The 19,110-nt window shown below is 43.6% G+C and overlaps 1 protein-coding gene across 7 annotated transcripts in view; it reads left to right on the top strand.

Moving 5' to 3' along the window:
- Positions 1 to 15,634, top strand: part of apc (APC regulator of WNT signaling pathway) — a 46,780-nt gene extending 31,146 nt beyond the window's left edge. For all 7 annotated transcript variants that reach the window (XM_064977512.1, XM_064977510.1, XM_064977506.1 and 4 more), the window contains 9 exons: positions 1,777 to 1,857; positions 2,501 to 2,602; positions 2,897 to 3,058; positions 5,235 to 5,451; positions 5,787 to 5,882; positions 6,222 to 6,361; positions 6,679 to 6,873; positions 7,021 to 7,235; positions 8,169 to 15,634. In XM_064977512.1, coding sequence (XP_064833584.1) covers positions 1,777 to 1,857; positions 2,501 to 2,602; positions 2,897 to 3,058; positions 5,235 to 5,451; positions 5,787 to 5,882; positions 6,222 to 6,361; positions 6,679 to 6,873; positions 7,021 to 7,235; positions 8,169 to 14,613 — 7,653 coding nt within the window. In that variant the 3' untranslated portion in view covers positions 14,614 to 15,634. The remainder of the gene's footprint in view (positions 1 to 1,776; positions 1,858 to 2,500; positions 2,603 to 2,896; positions 3,059 to 5,234; positions 5,452 to 5,786; positions 5,883 to 6,221; positions 6,362 to 6,678; positions 6,874 to 7,020; positions 7,236 to 8,168) is intronic.
- Positions 15,635 to 19,110: the final 3,476 nt, after the last annotated feature.

Raw genomic sequence — 19,110 nt, 5'->3', positions numbered from 1 at the left:
CAGAAAAGTAAATAAATAAATAAAACAGTATGGGGATGAGGTAGGTAAATTGGGTGGGCTATTTACCGATGGACTATGTACAGCTGCAGCGATCGGTTAGCTTCTCAGATAGCAGATGTTTAAAGTTGGTGAGGGAGATAAAGTCCAACTTCAACGATTTTTGCAATTCGTTCCAGTCACAGGCAGCAGAGAACTGGAAGGAAAGGCGGCCAAATGAGGTGTTGGCTTTAGGGATGATCAGTGAAATACTGATTATTGGTGGGCTTTAAAGGCAACGGGGGAAAGAGCCTCAGATCCACAAAGTCCCTTCTACCAGGTGGCTGATGCGATGTTGGCACGACTGCCATATTGCATCTCCATCTCAAAGCCCTTGCTTGGAACTGCCTGGAACCTTGCCCTCATCCAGGCCAAGGTGGCGAGACACTGTAGTGATGCAGCCAGCAAATGAGTAGATAAAGCATATCTGGTGGGAGGGGTGTATGCTGGGCGAAGAACATTCAGAAATCTCTTCCAATACACATTGCCTGTGAGTGTCAGAGGTGAAGCAGCTGCTTACAGAGCTTGAGCAAGACATTCATCAGCAGTTCTCTGACTTCGTTCCTCCATTGAGTCAAAAACTTCTGATTCCAGGAGGACCATGAGCTTTGTCTGATTCATCACTTTCACCACAAATGGAAGTAGAGGGATTTTTGTCAGAGGTAGCTTGTTGTGAGTGCTGAGGGAACTTTATCCACTTGGCCAGAAGATTCTGCATCTTTGTTGCATTCTTCACATATGATTTGGTACAGTATTAGCAAATGTACACCGTTTTTCCTTCTACATTGGTGGAACAAACTCCCTCACGACGCCAGGACAGCGGAGTCAATCACCACCTTCAATCACCACCTTCCGGAGACACCTGAAACCCCACCTCTTCAAGGAATACCTAGGATGGGATAAAGTAATCCTTCTCACCCCCCCCCCCCCCCCTTAAATGATTTAGATGCACTATTGTAAAGTGGCTGTTCCACTGGATGTCAGAAGGTGAATTCACCAATTTGTAAGTCGCTCTGGATAAGAGCGTCTGCTAAATGACTTAAATGTAAATGTACATTCGCTGCAGTGAAATGTCTCCACACATCAGATAGTGCCCGTGGCGTTTTCCTGTAAAGATGAGAAAAAATCTCATACACATCCATGTACAGAAATAGTTAAGCAGTTAGATTAAACAATCCTTTGTATGATACATGTTTTAAAATGAAACATGTATGGAAACAGGTGAATTAACACTCAGTTAGCAGGCTCATGTAATAGAAAACCCACATGGTAGCAAAAACTAATTAGCAGAAATGGTTAACAAATTAAACACTTTGCTGTAGGCTATTTACTAGTTTACATGTTTTGTTTGTGTCATATAAAATCTATTCACCCCACCCAGGATTGTAATAAAACGTATCATAAAATTTACCGGAAAACTTCCGACCCTTTGCAACCGTAGTCACCATTGCTCGGTTTCTTTGAGTTTTTCACGCCCACTCTCGATTTCTCTATTGCCATCACTCCCGTCTCCCTCGCCCACTCTCTCTCTCGTCCTCATTCTGTCTTGCACACTCTCACTCCCTTTCCTTCCTTCCAGTCTCTCATCCTGCTGTTTTCTCTTTCCCCTTTTTGAACGGATTCTGCCTCTTCTCTTCCAGGTGACTGTTTCTGCGTTCTCTGACTCGTTACTCTCATTTAGCCTGCTACATGAATGCTTCGCTCCTTTTTGGAGGTCTGACCCTTCTTTCCCTCATGCAGAGCAAGCATGAACCGGCTGCCCAGGATGAGGGAGGCCAGGCTTCAGGGGACAGTGTTGGGCCTAGCGCTGGGTGTTCTCAGGTACGACTCACCTTCCATACCTGATCCAAGACAATTGGCGTGTTTGAAGGGATCATTATTAAATCATTGAGTCAGATATTGGAATGCAATGTGATTTGTAGACTGTGATATAGCATAGTTTGACTGCAATGCAGTCCATCTCAAACTAACACAATGCTTGCACCCCCAGAGATTCGTAGTTAACATTTGACGGATTAATTTCCTTCCTTTAGTCCTATAATGCTCCAGAAAATATCTTCCGCCATTGGACTGACTGGAAATGTTGGTTAGGAGAGTTTAGCTGAGCTGTCGTGAGCTGCCTTTTTTGCCTTGCTTAGTGCCTTGACTTTCCATTTAATGCTAATGATTCGTGTCTTACTCCATAGTAGGTTTTATCCCTGAGACTTGCGATTAAACCGTTGGATTCATATTTTAATGACTTTTAAAATGTATTGTAGTCGGACTTCCCTTGATTCTTAGCAGAATGAATGAGGTTGCTGGGATTGTTCTATGGAAGAAAACTGTCACACTGTGACATACTAATGGCTTTTATGAGAAAGGCGAAGATGTTATACTGTAGGAAATTGCTAGCAAGCAATATGAATACATTTTAATTTTAAAAAAGCTTTTAAAAAGTTGAACAAAATAAATGTTTCTCATCTAGGGTTCCAGCTCTCGCCTGGATCAGGACTCTGCCAGTGAAATGAGTTTGGGTGGGGGTAGTTACTCTGTGCCCCGCAGACTGACCAGTCACTTGGGCACCAAGGTATCCAGAGATTCTACTAACACTCAGGTTGATGTAGTATGGCTGTTCTCATCAAACGACCCCCCATTAATAAAAACCACATGAGCTCTGTCTGTATGCCCAAACCAAAAATGTGAAATGTTATCTAGTTTAAAAAATGTAATAGAAATGTGCTTTTTTAAACCGAGGTTAGCTCACAAATTAGATTCCATCCTAAGTGGGGCAATTTGATACATTTCGATATAAATAATTGACCTATGTATCAGGGCGTGTCTTCAAAGTAGTTGTTCTCACGGTTGGCCCTCAACCCTATAGGTGGAGATGGTTTACTCCCTTCTTTCCATGCTGGGGACCCATGATAAAGATGACATGTCTCGCACTCTGCTGGCCATGTCCAGCTCCCAGGACAGCTGCATCGCCATGCGCCAGTCAGGCTGTCTTCCCTTACTCATCCAACTCCTCCATGGCAACGACAAGGTTTGTAATGCTTTTGTTTGGTAACTTTGTCTTATTCTTTGTCATTGGGCTAGGTGTTACTTATTTAGTCAAGAACGACTTTGGAAAGTAGTGTTTTAATACTTTCAAGTGATACATTTTTGGGTTATTTGTAACTTAGTTTTCACATAATGTTTCTGCCACTGTATCTTACTGCAAAAAAGAGCTTCTGGATATCAGGACAGCGATCACTCCCCTCGAATTAGACAAAGATTTTTTTATTCAACAAGCAGGACGCACAGGATGTACTTCATACACCCGACAAGGCCAACATCCCCGTCATTGGCAAGAGAAAGATACGCAGGTACAGAGGACACAGCGCGGGGTGCCTCGTAAGGATCCATAGACGGCGAGTGGGAAAGCTGCCGTTACGTCAAAATTACTTGCCAATGTGCAATCATTGGACAATAAATTAGTCGAGGTACAATCACGAATATCCTACCAATGGGACATCAACTGTAACAGCTTATGTTTCCCGGAATCGTGGCTGAATGATGACATGGATATTTAGCTAGCGGGAGATAGAACAGCACACTCTTCGATAAGATGAGGGGGTCTGCATATTTGTAAACAACAGCTTGTGCATGAAATATAAGGAAGTCTCTAGATTTTGCTCGTCTGAAGTAGAGTATCTTATGATGAACTGTGGAACTCATTATTTGCTTTTCATGGCTGTTTAGTTACCACCACAGACGGATGCTGGCACTAAGACTGCACTCAGTCAGCTGTATTAGGAAGTAAGCAAACAGGAAACTGCTCACCCGGAGGCTGTGCTCCTAGTGGCTGTGGATTTTAATGCAGGGAAACAAATCAGTTTTTTCTAATTTCTATCAACATGTTAAATGTGCAACCAAGGGGGAAAAAAAATCTAGATCACCTGTACTCCACACAGAGACTCATACAAAGCTCGTCCTCCATTTGGTAAATCTGACCACAATTCTATCCTCCTGATTCCTGCTTACAAGCAAAAATTAAAGCAGGAAGCAACAGTGACTCGGTCTATTAAAAAAAGTGGTCAGAAGAAGCAGATGCAAAACTACAGGACTGTTTTGCTAGCACAGACTGGAACATGTACCGGGATCCTTCCAATGGCATTGAGGAGTACAGCACATCTGTCACTGGCTTCATCAATAAGTGCTTCTAGGACATCGTCCCAACATTGACTGTACGTACATACTAGAGGTCGATCGATTATGATTTTTCAAAGCCGATACGATTATTGGAGGACCAAGAAAAGCAGATACCGATTAATTGTCCGTTTTTAAATTTATTTTTATACATTATTTTAATAAAAAAATATATATTTTTTTTTAACTGTATATATTTTTCGTAATAATGACAATTACAACAAAACTGAATGGACAATGAACACTTTATTTGAACTTAATACATAGATTTAATTTATTTTGTCTCAAATAAATAATGAAACATGTTCAATTTGGTTTAAATAATGCAAAAACAGTGTTGGAGAAAAAAGTAAAAGTGCAATATGTACCATGTAAAAAAGCGAACGTTTATGTTCCTCGTTCTGAACATAAGAACATATGAAAGCTGGTGGTTCAATATTCCCAGTTAAGAATTTTTTCTGTTGTAGTTATTATAGGAATTTTGACACGTCGACTATTTCTCTCTTTACCATTTGTATTACATATACCTTTGACTATTGGATTTTCTAATAGGCACTTTAGTATTGCCAGCCTAATCTCAGGAGTTGATAGGCTTGAAGTCATAAACAGCGCTGTGAAGCAAGCATTGCTAAGAGCTGCTGGCAAATGCAGTAACGTTTTTATGAATGCTTACGAGCCTGCTGCCGCCTACCACCACACAGTCAGACTGCTCTATCAAATCATAGACTTAATTATAATAAACACAGAAATTCGAGCCATTGGCCATTTAATATGGTCAAATCCAGAAACTGTCATTTTGAAAAAGAAACGTTCATTCTTTCAGTGAAATACGGAACCGTTCCTTATTTTATCGAATGGGCATAAGCATTTCACTTTAAGGTCTACACTTGCTGTATTCGGAGTATGTGACAAACTTTGATTTGATCATTAGGCTAGGTGTTATTTATTCCTTCAAGGACCACTTTGGAAAGGAGTGTTTTTATGATTACTTTCAAGTGATAAACAGTTTTTTAAATTCTATTCCATACAAGGACTCAGTGCTGCTGGGGAACTCAAGAGGCAGCAAGGAGGCCCGGGCGAGAGCCAGCGCCGCCCTCCATAACATTATCCACTCCCAGCCTGACGATAAGAGAGGGCGCAGAGAGATCAGAGTGCTGCACCTCCTGGAACAGATCAGGGTTTACTGCGAGACCTGCTGGGAGTGGCAGGAGAACCATGAGAGGGGAGTGGACCAGGATAAAAACCCCAGTAAGGCCTGCTCAGATGTATTGCATGCTTTGGTTAGGGTATGGTTATTTGGATGAGTAATGTAGGACAAAAACCCAGTAAGGACTAAAGCGACGGTTGTAATGAATTGTGTTGGTTTTGTTTTTCATTGTGTATTTGGAGGGGTAAACCACCAGTACCTCCTGCTCAGATCACTTGTGCTTGATTTGTTTGTTTTTAATGGATAATTGGAAGGGTAATACAGGACAACTTGAGTAAGGCCTACTTATTTCAGATGGATGAACTGTGTTTTAGTTAGGGTATGGATATTTGGATGGGTCATCTGTTTTTATTAGAATGGATTGTGTTTGTCCCAGTGCCCTCTCCCGTGGAGCATCAGATCTGCCCAGCGGTGTGTGTTCTAATGAAGCTGTCCTTTGATGAAGAGCACAGGCACGCTATGAATGAGCTCGGTAAGCATCCACTTCAAAACTGTTGTTCTGACAAAATGCAATTTTTTTATTTCGGCTATTTAACCAGTATAGTCCACTTGGTGACACTTGCCACTGCTTTCCAGGCAGTTATCTTAAAAAAAAGAGAAATTATGAAACAATCTTTATTTGATTGGTTTAATGTTTCATTACCCAAGAAACCAAAACAGAAAAGAGGTAGGTTAATGCAAGTGTTCATCCCTATAAAGATGTAGGCTCTTATGCAATGTCTTGCATAGGACATCATATAGTAGAACATTCATGGGGCAGACTCATTCAATGATTGATTGACATTTCTCCTGCTGTGCTGTGTGTTCCCAGGGGGGCTGCAGGCTATAGGGGAGCTCCTCCAAGTGGACTGTGAAATATACGGCCTCACCAGCGATCACTACAGCGTCACTCTGAGGAGATACGCTGGCATGGCCCTTACCAACCTCACCTTCGGGGACGTGGCCAATAAGGTGAGCTTCTGGTTCCCGGACGACCTTAGATGTAGTTGTGTGTGCAATTCTGACCTAATATCTTGCAAATGTTCTGCCTTAGGGTTGGTTTCCCAGACCCAAATTAAGCCTATTCCTGTATTTAAAAGCTCTTTCAATCTCAATGAAGCACACTTTGTAGTCCAGGAGAAGGCTGGATCTGGGAAACCAGCCAATATGTGTAAACGCACTTGAAAGTAAGGCCAATAGTGTCTTCGAGGACAATCAATCTCTGTGCTTGTTCATAAAGTGTGGCTTCAAATTAATAGTAAGCATCTTTCTGTATCTTCCATCCTCAGGCCACTCTATGTTCCATGAAGGGATGCATGAGGGCCATGGTGGCTCAGCTGAAGTCTGAGAGTGAGGATCTACAGCAGGTGATTGCCAGTGTGTTGAGGAACCTGTCCTGGCGTGCGGATGTGAACAGTAAGAAGACCCTACGTGAGGTGGGCAGTGTCAGGGCTCTGATGGAATGTGCATTGGAGGTACAGAAGGTGAGACATCCACCACTCTCACTTTGATACAAATACATAAGGAGTATATCATGTATAAATATGTGAGTGAAATGTACAATAGGAATTCGATAAAGATTTGCCTAAATATGTATTCACTGGCTGATCAAATTTGTCCTCTTTTCACAGGAGTCTACTCTGAAGAGTGTCCTCAGTGCCCTGTGGAACCTGTCAGCTCACTGCACTGAAAACAAAGCAGATATCTGTGCTGTAGAGGGGGCTTTGGCCTTCCTGGTTAGCACTTTGATGTACCGAAGCCAAACTAACACCCTCGCCATCATTGAAAGTGGAGGAGGCATCTTGCGCAATGTGTCTAGTCTCATCGCTACAAATGAAGATCACAGGTATGTCTATTCAATTTTTTTTAAATCATTCATTATTAGGGATGCACGATATATCGGTGAATATGTCGGAATCGGACGATATTAGCTAAAAATGCCAACTATCGGCCCGATGTCTAGTTTAACGCCAATGTTAAAAACCGATGTCAAAGCTGCTGTGCATACCTATATAATGTAGGTACAGGACGTAATGACGACACGTAAAATGTTGCGCTACACGTGCAACACAGCATTCCTGACCTAGCCCACAATGTCTGCTGTGTGGATCTACCAGTCAACAAGTCGAGTAGGCATTTGAAAGAGTAAGAATTTCAGCGAGACAACTCAAAGGCGAAATCCATTAAAGCCAAGATAATGGAATTCATGGATTCTTACCATAGTAATCCTGGTTGAGAATGAAATAATTGAACAGCACAGCAAGTTAGTCAAAGAAATAGATTTTGGATTGTTTTACTGGTAATGGGGACATGCGTAAATGCCAACAAAATAACTTTTTGGTCTGTGTGTGACCTTTATTTAACTAGGCAAATTCTAACTTACAATGACGTCCTGGACGCTGCTGGGCTAATTGTGCGCCGCCCTATGGGACTCCCAATCACAGCCGGATGTGATACAGCCTGGATTCTAACCAGGGACTGTAGTGATGCCTCTTGCACTGAGATGCAGTGCCTTAGACCTCTATGTCCATGTGTGTGTTAACTATTTAACTGTACTAGAATGCTTACAAGGCCTCTAAAATTAAATATTGCTATCCGTATCGGGGGTTTTTTGGCAAGGAAAATATCGGCCAAAAATGGCATCGGCGCATCACTATTCATTATAGTGTTGTGCTGTTAAATATTTGATATTATTGTACGGACTCTTCTGTAATAATGTTTAATGTTCTTACACTTGAAAGCTTACAAGACCCTGTGTTGCATTTTTCTCTCTCTGTAGACAAATCCTGAGAGAGAACAGCTGTCTTCAGACACTCCTGCAGCACCTGAAGTCTCACAGCCTGACTATTGTGAGCAACGCGTGTGGCACGCTGTGGAACCTCTCGGCCCGCAATGCAAAGGACCAGGAGGCCTTGTGGGAAATGGGTGCTGTGAGCATGCTGAAGAACCTCATCCACTCCAAGCACAAGATGATCGCTATGGGCAGTGCCGCAGCACTGAGGAACCTCATGGCCAACAGGCCTGCCAAATACAAGGATGCCAACATCATGTCACCTGGATCTAGCCTGCCCTCTCTTCACGTCAGGAAACAGAAAGCCCTGATCGAGGAACTGGACTCTCAGCACCTCTCGGAGACGTTCGACAATATTGACAATTTAAGCCCCAAGGCGTCCCACAGGGGTAAACCAAGCAGGCACAAGCAGAATGTCTACAGTGATTACGATGGGGTCTCTAGATCAGACGGGTTTAGCCCCAACAGTGTGCCTGTGCGCTCCCCTTACGTGAACACACCAGTTCTGTCTAGCCCGTCACCCAGAGACATCCCAAGGGGGAACATAGACAGTGTTAGGGCCGAGAGGGATCGGGGCCAGGACAGAGACAGACAGAGGGGTGCACCCAGTGGTTTCCACCCAGATCATGACTCTAAGAGAATGCAAATGCCCGCCACAACAGCTGCTCAGATTGCCATGGTGATGGAGGAAGTGAACAGCATTCACTTACTGACTGGCCTGGATGACCGGTCACCAGAGACCCCAAATCAAGACCCTCACTGTACAACTGCAGCACATGGTCATTCAAATCTATATCCCTACACTAAACCCGATCACTCGGGCAGACCATGTCCAATGCCCAAGTTGGAATACAAGGCATCCAACGATAGTCTCAACAGCGTAAACAGCACTGACGGCTATGGCAAAAGAGGACAGATGAAGCCATCCGTGGACTCGTACTCTGAGGATGATGAGGGGAAGTGTTGCGTCTATAGAAAATATCCTGCAGACCTTGCTCATAAGATCCACAATGCCAACCACATGGAAGATGATGATGGAGAAGTTGACACACCTATCAACTACAGCCTAAAGTATTCTGACGAGCAGCTGAACTCTGGTCGGCAAAGTCCAAGCCAAAATGAGAGATGGGCGAGGCCTAAGCACATGGAGGAGATGAAACAGACAGATCAGAGGTCTGTGCGATCTCAAAGCCCAGGCTACCCCATGTACACGGAGGGTAACAGTGAGGGGGAGGAGAAATTGAAGTACAAGCCCAGGTTTGTGCAAACAGAAATACAACAAGGATTCAGATCAAGGAACACCAACCAACACCAACAAGATCAAAGCAATACTGGTCCCACTCAAGGAATGAACAAAAAGATGAACAACCAGACTATGTGCCAGTCTGTGGATGATTACGGTGATGACAAACCAACCAATTACAGTGAGCGATACTCAGAGGAAGAACAACAGGATGACCAGCCGACCAATTACAGTATGAAATACAACAAGGGGCCTCATACGGAACAACCCATTGATTACAGTCTGAAGTACTCCGACACCTCCTCCCAAAAATCCATGTTTAGTCATTCAAAGTCATCCTCCACTCAGAGCTCAGTGAAAGACCATCTAAGCCAAGATGGTTCAACATCATCCGTGACATCCAAAAAGAATGTAGGGAGACAAATGCAGCTACATCCATCCTCGGCTCAAACGAGGTCAGGGCCAACTCGACCAGGCCAGAAGAACACAACATGCAAACCTCCTAACGTCAATCAAGAGACCCTACAGACATACTGTGTTGAGGACACACCCATCTGTTTCTCAAGGGGTAGCTCTCTGTCATCCTTGTCCTCAGATGAGGACGAAATGGAAGGCTGCAAGAGGAATGTGAATGCTGCTAGCAACTACCCAACTCTTCCCATCTCTGAGAAAGAGTCCACTGGCAGTCACGCCCAAGAACAAGGCACAACCGAGGGCCAGTCTGTGCAGTATGTCCGAATAAAGCCTCCAAGGACTAGTCAAGTTCATGGAGACGGATCCAGACATCACAAAGCCGTTGAGTTTTCATCAGGAGCTAAATCACCATCTAAAAGTGGTGCCCAGACTCCCAAAAGCCCCCCAGAACACTATGTGCAGGAGACGCCCCTCATGTTCAGCAGATGCACATCTGTAAGCTCTCTGGACAGCTTTGAGAGCAACTCCATTGCTAGCTCTATACAGAGTGAATTGTGCAGCGGGATGCCCAGTGGAATCATCAGCCCAAGTGATCTGCCCGACAGCCCTGGTCAGACCATGCCTCCGAGCCGAAGCAAAACGCCACCACCCCCTCAACATCCACCACCAATGAAACACAAAAAGGTGCCGCCGCCGCCACCGCCAAGAGCGGATTTGGCTCCAAGGCATGCTGCTGTACACTCTGCTGTCCAGAGAGTCCAGGTGCTTCCGGATAACGACACCCTCCTACACTTTGCAACAGAGAGTACCCCAGATGGATTCTCTTGTGCATCCAGCCTCAGTGCTTTAAGCTTAGATGAACCTTACATTCAAAAAGATAATGAGCTCAAGATCATGTCTCCTGTTCACGAAGACAACCAGGGAAATGAGGCTGAGCATGAGCATGATGACACTACAGAATCCCCAAGCCAAGAGAAGCATTCACCTGGTGAGGTGGAAAAAGACATTTTGGATGATTCAGATGATGACGATATAGAAATACTGGAGGCTTGCATAAACTCAGCCATGCCAACAAAGTCATCAAGAAAACCCAAAAAGCAATCGCCTTCCAACACTACTTCTAGAATACCACCACCTACTGCCCATAAACCAAGCCAACTTCCTGTGTACAAGTTACTCCCTTCACAAACCCGAGGACAACAGAAGACTGTTGGCTTCACCCATGGAGAGGACATGCCTAGGATTTACTGCATAGAGGGAACCCCTATAAATTTTTCAACAGCCACATCTCTCAGCGACCTCACCATTGATTCACCCCCAAATGAGCTGGCCAACACTGAATGCTGTGCTCCTCCTTGTGCAGAAGTATTCTCCAGTCAAATAAGGGATACTATTCCAGAAGGGGAAAGTACAGATGAAAAAGATGGTGTTACTTCATCCTTCACACAAGCTGCTGCTGTAGAAAATGAAGGGGATGACATCTTAGCAGAGTGTATCAGTTCAGCCATGCCAAAAGGTAAAATCCATAAGCCCTTTAGAGTACAGAAAATGAATGATCAACTACAGCACCCTTCATCAGCTTCTCCTGTTAGTCTAGTCAAACAAGAGGTTGAAAAGAAGAAGCCCACATCCCCTGTTAAACCAATGCCACAGAGTAGTGAGTACAGAGCTAGGATGATTAAAAAACCCCAGCCACCTTTCAACTTTGTTTCATACCCTGATAAAAACAAAGAAACCAAAATGCTTGAGCCAAAAATGGCCTCCAGAAATTTCCCAGATAAACCACCAAATGCAGATGAGAGGCCACGGCCAGGATTTGCTTTTGACTCACCACAGAATTACACACCAATAGAGGGTACACCCTATTGCTTTTCACGCAATGACTCCCTGAGTTCCTTGGATTTCGAGGATGATGAACCTGATCTCTCAAAGGAAAAGGCACAACTTAGAAAAGACAAAGACCAGAGAAAAGTGTCAACGAAAAACCGTGGAGAGCCATCCGCAAGAACAAACAGGGCAAATGTACCACTGACTGCTCCAACAACACCTCTGCAGCAGAAGCAGGCAGTCTTTCCACAACCATCCAAAGAAAACGTGGGGCCAGTGCCAGATGAGAAGCAGAAGTTTTCCATTGAGGACACACCAATGTGTTTCTCTAGAAACTCATCTCTCAGCTCGTTAAGTGACATTGACCAAGAGAACAACAACAAAGACCTCCAGCCAAAAGAAGTGGAGGATGTAACTCAGGAAGAAGCTACTTCCAAACCCCAAGCCTCTGGTTACGCACCAAAAGCCTTTCATGTAGAAGACACCCCTGTGTGTTTCTCAAGAAACAGTTCACTCAGCTCACTAAGCATTGACTCAGAAGATGACCTTCTACAAGAGTGCATCAGTTCAGCCATGCCAAAAAAAAAGAAACAGACAGCCAGAAATAAGGGGGGGAATGACCAAGGAGATGCCACTGAGGAGAAAAGTATGGATAGAATTTTAGCTGAGGAGCCTGATATCACATTGGATCTCACTGATACACATAGTCCAGTTTCTGAACAAGCCTTATCTCCAGACTCTGAATCTTTTGATTGGAAGGCCATCCAAGAGGGTGCCAATTCCATCGTCAGCAGTTTGCACCAGGCAGCTGCTAGCCTCTCTAGACAAGGCTCATCTGACTCTGACTCAATCCTCTCCCTCAAATCTGGAATATCCCTTGGCTCCCCGTTTCACTTGCCCTTAAATTCAGAGGATAATAAATCTGCATCCGACAAAGGACGCCCACGGATATTAAAGCCTGGTGAAAAGAGCACTTTAGAAGCCCAAAAAAAAGAAAAGGAAGAGGAGGCAGCAAAAGCTCTTAAAGGGGGCAAGAAAGTCTACAAAAGTCTCATAACAGGAAAACCACGTGCCAGCGCTGAGACCCCAGCCTCATTACAGCAGAGGCCGACTGCCCCTAGTGTTCCCATGATTTCTCGTGGGAGGACAATGATCCAGGTCCCTGGCGTTAGAAGCAGTTCTCCAAGCACAAGCCCAGTCCAAAAGAAGCCTCCACCCCGTGGTCCAGCCTCTGTCTCAAAAACTCCTCCCACTCAAGGGCAGAATTCCAGTAACTCACCCAGAAGCATCAAACCACCTGCTAAATCTGATCCTAGTCCAGCCAAGGATCAGCCTGGATCTCAATCGGGATCAAGTAAAGCTTCATCACGATCTGGATCCAGAGACTCCACACCATCCAGACCAGCTCAGCAGTCCTTGACCACCAGACCCATGCAGTCACCCGGTCGCTCCTCTGTGTCACCTGGAAGAAATGGTCTCGGCCCTTCAAACAAATTATCCCAAGTGCCTCGCACTGCTTCTCCAAGCACATTGTCAACTAAGTCTTCTGGTTCTGGCAGGATGGCCTACACCTCCCCTGGGAGACCGATGGGTCAGCAAACTCCACCCAAGCAGACTGGCTTGACGAGAAGCACTAGCGGAATCCCTAGGAGTGAATCTGCCTCAAAGAGTCTGAACCAGTGTGGAGTTGCTGGCCCTTCTAAGAAGCAGGATTTGTCCAGGATGTCGTCCACAAAGTCTAGTGGAAGTGAGTCAGACCGGTCTGAGAAACCTGCCCTAGTTCGCCAGTCAACGTTCATCAAAGAGGCCCCTAGTCCAACACTGAAGAGGAAATTGGAAGAGTCTGCTTCTTTTGAGTCTCTGTCCCCCTCCTCTACCAGCCAGTCTCAAACGCCTGTGTCGAGTCCGTCTTTGCCAGATATGTCGTTAACTTTGCCCTGTCAAGGAAGTAACTGGAAAAAGTCCCCTCAGAATCCAAATTCCTCCGAAAATGGGGATGAGAAGCCTCAAAGAGGAGGGAAGCATGACATCTCCAGGTCCCATTCAGAAAGCCCCTCTCGGCTCCCTAATCTTAACAGGAAAGGTACATGGAAGAGGGAGAACAGCAAACACTCCTCCTCTCTCCCAAGGGTTGGCACCTGGAAGAGAACCGGCAGCTCATCTTCCATCCTCTCTGCCTCCTCTGAGTCAAGTGAAAAGGGCAAGAGTGAGGATGAACGACAGCCACTGAGTCCAGCCCAAAGGTCCCCACACGGCAAAGATGGAAACCCTTTAAAAGGAACATGGAGGAAGATGAAGGATAGTGAAATGTCTCAGTCAGAAGGCCGTGATTCTTCCTCCATAGAGTCCATGGACACCATGGCCATGGGGCACCAAATGAGCCCTGCAGTTTCCAAGACTGAGGATGTGTGGGTGAGGATTGAGGACTGTCCCATTAACAACCCGAGGTCTGGAAAATCCCCAACAGCAAACATCCCTCCTGTAATTGACAGTGTTATACTCAAAATGCCCTCTGTTGATCTCTTGACAAGTGAAACCCATCCAAAACATTCCTCAAATGAAAGTGTAAATGCTCTTAGGCTCGGTTCAGAGACTAATTTAAACTTGTTTAGGAGCAGTGAGAGTATTGATAAGAAAGGGCCAGACCTCAAGCCTGCTCAGAGTAACCCAAGCATCGTCCCAGAGGGCCATGAACTTTCTCTTGCTGAACGCACCCCTTTTAGCTCCTCCAACTCTAGCAAACACAGCTCACCGAGTGGGGCTGTGGCGGCCAGGGTCAGCCCTTTCAACTACACCCCTAGTTCCAGGAAGAGCAGTGCTGACAGTGCCACACCACCACGACCCTCACAGATACCCACGCCTGTCAGTGTAACCAACAGTGCAAAAAAGAGAGAGACTAAAGGAGAAAGTGCTGGTGAAAGTGGGTCCTACATTGTAACCTCAGTTTAAGTCACTTGAGGCTAGACTACACACAGATGATCTAGGGGAAACATACCCAGTGATCTCTGTTGTAAATTATTTACAACAAACCCAATCAAAGCAAAGAAAAGATTCATCACAATTTTTGGTGTAAAAAATAACCATGTAAATAGTGAGTCACTAGACTGTTATTGTAGTTGATACCTAATTGATGGACCCTGTTTTTTTGCTGGTAGGAATGTGGCTGGGACACTGGTTATCAGAGGGAGAGAGGGAGACCTCTGAAGGATAATGTATGTGAATTTGTACTGTACAGATTTTAATTATGTATTTAATTTAAACCCCTGTCAAGATCCTGAATCTTGTCTGACTTGACAAAGATAATCACTTAAAGTTGCATATTTGGGATGTTAAAACACTTAAAGATCGACTTTAATACTACTCTGTTCGATTGGGAAAAAATGATATGCCTATGTTTAGGTCAGAAAGAAAAGTAATTCTAATTTTTACTAATGCAAATGTATTGTAAGCTTCCCATCCTTGCATGTAAACTGCCCAGATGGTAAAGATGAACATTTGTGGTCACATGACATGTTGGTAGCTGTAGTGTAAAGTTTTACACTATTTCATGTGTGCTCTGAAAGTAAAGGAAATAACCGCAAGTTAACCTGAAATATTTCCATTGGAAAATAGATTATATGAGAGTAGACCGATACATGGCTCTGCTGTTTGTTGTTTTAATTGTTATCAGGTTAGTTGGTTGCTTTTTAACTAAGACTCTGAAGGACTGAATGAACACAAATATTACTAGAGGGTTTTGGTGTTGGTTTATCTTTTTTTACAGTAGTTTTAGTTTCCCTGTAATCACTGTAATGCTAAAGCACATGATCAGAGGAGTTTATGTACTATTTTGTTCTACCCAAAAATTACACTGTCTGAAATAGTTTTTTTTTTTTTTCTCTCTCATGCAATACATTTGTGGTCGGCTATTCAAAGGAAAAAAGTCACATTCCAAACTGTAAATCAGCATAATAAATCATGTTAAAATGTTGGGGTGAAAAACTGGTGTCCAGTGTTACTGAACAGTGGAAGTGTTTAATTATCATCTGTCTTGAAGATATTTTGGTAGTGAATGGAACTTAAGATCTGCTTAAAGTGAATGATGAACTTGTGTCCTTAGTGCAGCTATGTTTTGATATACAAACCAAGGAGATATAGCTATAGGCATGAATTCATTACACAACTACATACACATTTCTTCTGTTGTACGAGTGCAATAACATAAGGGCAATCCGCATTTGAAATGATCAAGTGGTCTCCTCACCACTGTTTTGGTAGAAAGCATGGGAATGGGGCTGGAGAAATGTAACCACTTAAATTAATAGAACTATGGATGCATGGTCTGACCATCCATGATATCAAAATTATAGTTTTGACCATGTTTTGAGGCTATACAGTTTATTTACATGTGTGTTTACAAAAATTGAAGAAAAAGCTTGTTTTGGGATTTGATGGATTACGACAGTTGATCTAAGCTGGTGAGGTGTTTATAAGTTCTATTCATCAAGAATCAATGGGATGTCATGAATAAAATGTAGAAACTGGCGAATCCCCAGTAAATCAACTCACATCTGTCATAGCACTTTCCATCAGTGTTCATTCTTTTTACATATTCTCCAGGCATTACATATTACGTTTTTAGGTAGCTAGGTGGGACAACTACATATCTGTCATAAGGATCAGTTTCCTAAAAAAAATAGCTATCAGCAAAGTCTGAGCTAGTAAGGAAGAAAAGTCAAGTGCGAGTGAGTGTTCACCAAACACATTTGAGGGGAGCTTTGACTGGGCTGAGGGTGACCAAGAGACCAGAGGTGGCTGAACGGAAGGCTCATTTTAGGGTGTAGGGTTTGAATATAGCCAGAAGGTAGGGGGGGGGCAGTTCCCCTTGCTTTTCTGTAGGCTACCATGTTCTTGTAGTAGATGTGCGCTTCGACTGAAAGCCAGTGGAGTGTACGGAGGAGCATGGTGACATGGGAGAACTTGAAGTTTCTCCCTGCAAAAATTACAGAAATTATGAATTGTTGTGTAGTTTGTGATGGACACTGCATCACCCACAAAAGGTGTCACCTAGAAGGAAGCACCTTTTTGAGACCTCTATGTTTATGTTCAGCAGGATTATCATACAAAACCTGTTATTAGAAAGAGCATTACTCGTTTGATCATTTTTGTACATTGCAATCTTTGGCCACTACCAGATCTGAAATACATAATTGTCTCTTTAAACGGAATTGTCCAATTACAGCAAGAATAAACTAACTTCTGGTGGGCTGACCAATCACAGAACTACAGATAAGCAAATTAAATTGCATGGTAAACAGGTAGTTGTCTCCAGCTAGCTGACTAGGAAGCCAATGCGAAGTGAGCCTGGTGCATTTTGAGAAGATGTCTCCGTTAAGTGATAATCCATCAGAGAAAGGTAGGTAATATAAGATGCATGTCTCTTCTTGTCCCATGAAATGTTTGTGAGTATAAGTCATACATGTGACAAACAATTTAAACTTGGGTCAAATGTTTTGGGTAGCCTTCCACAAGCTTCCCACAATAAGATGTGAATTTCGGCCCATTCCTCTTGACAGAGCTGGTGTAACTGAGTCAGGTTTGTAGGCCTTGCTCACACACACTTTTTCAGTTCTGCCCACATATTTTCTATAGGATTGAGGTCAGGGCTTTGTAATGGCCACTCTTAATACCATGATGCTGTTGTCCTTAAGCCATTTTGCCACAACTTTGGAAGTATGCTTGGGGTCATTGTCCATTTGGAAGACCCATTTATGACCAAGCTTTAACTTCCTGATTGATGTCTTGAGATGTTGTTTCAATATATCCACATAATTTTCCTTCTACAGGATGTCATCTATTTTGTGAAGTGCACCAGTCCCTCCTGCAGCAAAGCACCCCCACAACATGATGCTGCCACCCCTGTGCTTCATGGTTGTGATGGTGTTTGGCTTGCAAGCCTCACCCTTTTTCCTCCAAACATGACAATGGTCATTATGGCAAAACAGTTCTAATTTTGTTTTCCATCAGACCAGAGGACATTTCTCCAAAAAGTACAATATTTGTCCCCATGTGCAGTTGCAAACCGTAGTCTTTTTTTATGGCGGTTTTTGAGCAGTGGCTTCTTCCTTGCTGAGCGGCCTTTCAGGTTATGACGATATAGGGCTCGTTTTACTGTGGATATAGATACTTTTGTACAGGTTTCCTCTAGCATCTTCACAAGGTCCTCTGCTGTTGTTTTTTGGTGTTTATTTCACATTTATTTAACCAGATAGGCTAATTGAGAACAAGTTCTCATTTGCAACTGCGATCTGGTCTAGATAAAGCATAGCAATTCGACACACAACACAGTTACACATGGAATAAACAAAACAGTCAATAATACAGTAGAACAAAAGAAAACAAAGTATATGCAGTGAGTGCAAATTAGTTAAGATAAGGGAGTTAAGGCAATAAATAGGCCATGGTGGCGAAGTAACTTCAATATAGCAATTAAACACTGGAATGGTAGATGCGCAGAAGATGAATGTGCAAGTAGGGATACTGGGGTGCAAAGGAGCAAGATAAATAAATACAGTATGGGAATGAGGTAGGTAGATAGATGGGCTATGTACAGGTGCAGTGTGAGCTACTCTGACAGCTGGTGCTTAAAGCTCTGCCAACCCGGATGTCTTAGCCGTGTCTGAATCCTGGCTCAGGAAAACCACCAAAAACCCTGAAAACTGAAAAGAATTCTGCCAAGATAGAACTGCCAAAGGGGGCGGTGTTGCAATCTACTGCAAAGATAGCCTGCAGAGTTCTGTATTACTATCCAAGTCTGTACCCAAACAATTCGAGCTTCTACTTCTAAAAATTTACCTTTCCAGAAACAAGTATCTCACTGTTGCCGCTTGCTATACACCACCCTCTGCCCCCAGCTGTGCCCTCGATACCATATGTGAATTGATTGCCCCCCATCTGTCATCTGAGCTCGTGCTCACACAAATTATCAACGAACCCTTGGAAGCACAGGAAGTCCACCCTCTGGTATTCCTAGAGCTGCAGATGACGCCACCGTTCACTTTACCCTGTAATCAGATGGATATTTTTGGTTTTGCAGTGATTATTATACTTTCTAACACATGCGCTATGCAGAAATCACTCCGCCATTTCCTGTTTGCAACAATTCTAATATACTGTACAAAAATATAAACGCAACATGTAAAGTGTTGGTCCCATGTTTCATGAGCTGAAATAAAAGATCCCAGAAATGTTCTATATGCACAAAAAGCAAATGCACTCAAATTTGTTTATCCCTGTTTGTGAGCTTTTCTTCTAAGACAAGATAATCCATCCACCTGAAAGTGTGGCATATCAAGAAGATGATTTAAACAGCATAATCATTACACCGATGCACCTTGTGTTGGGGACAATAAAAGGCCACTAGTAAATGTGTGGTTTTGTCACACAACACTGCCACAGATGCCACAG

This window comes from Oncorhynchus masou, chromosome 11 (assembly GCF_036934945.1).
Source record: "Oncorhynchus masou masou isolate Uvic2021 chromosome 11, UVic_Omas_1.1, whole genome shotgun sequence".
Lineage (NCBI taxonomy): Eukaryota > Metazoa > Chordata > Actinopteri > Salmoniformes > Salmonidae > Oncorhynchus > Oncorhynchus masou.
This window is presented reverse-complemented; position numbering and strand designations above follow the sequence as displayed.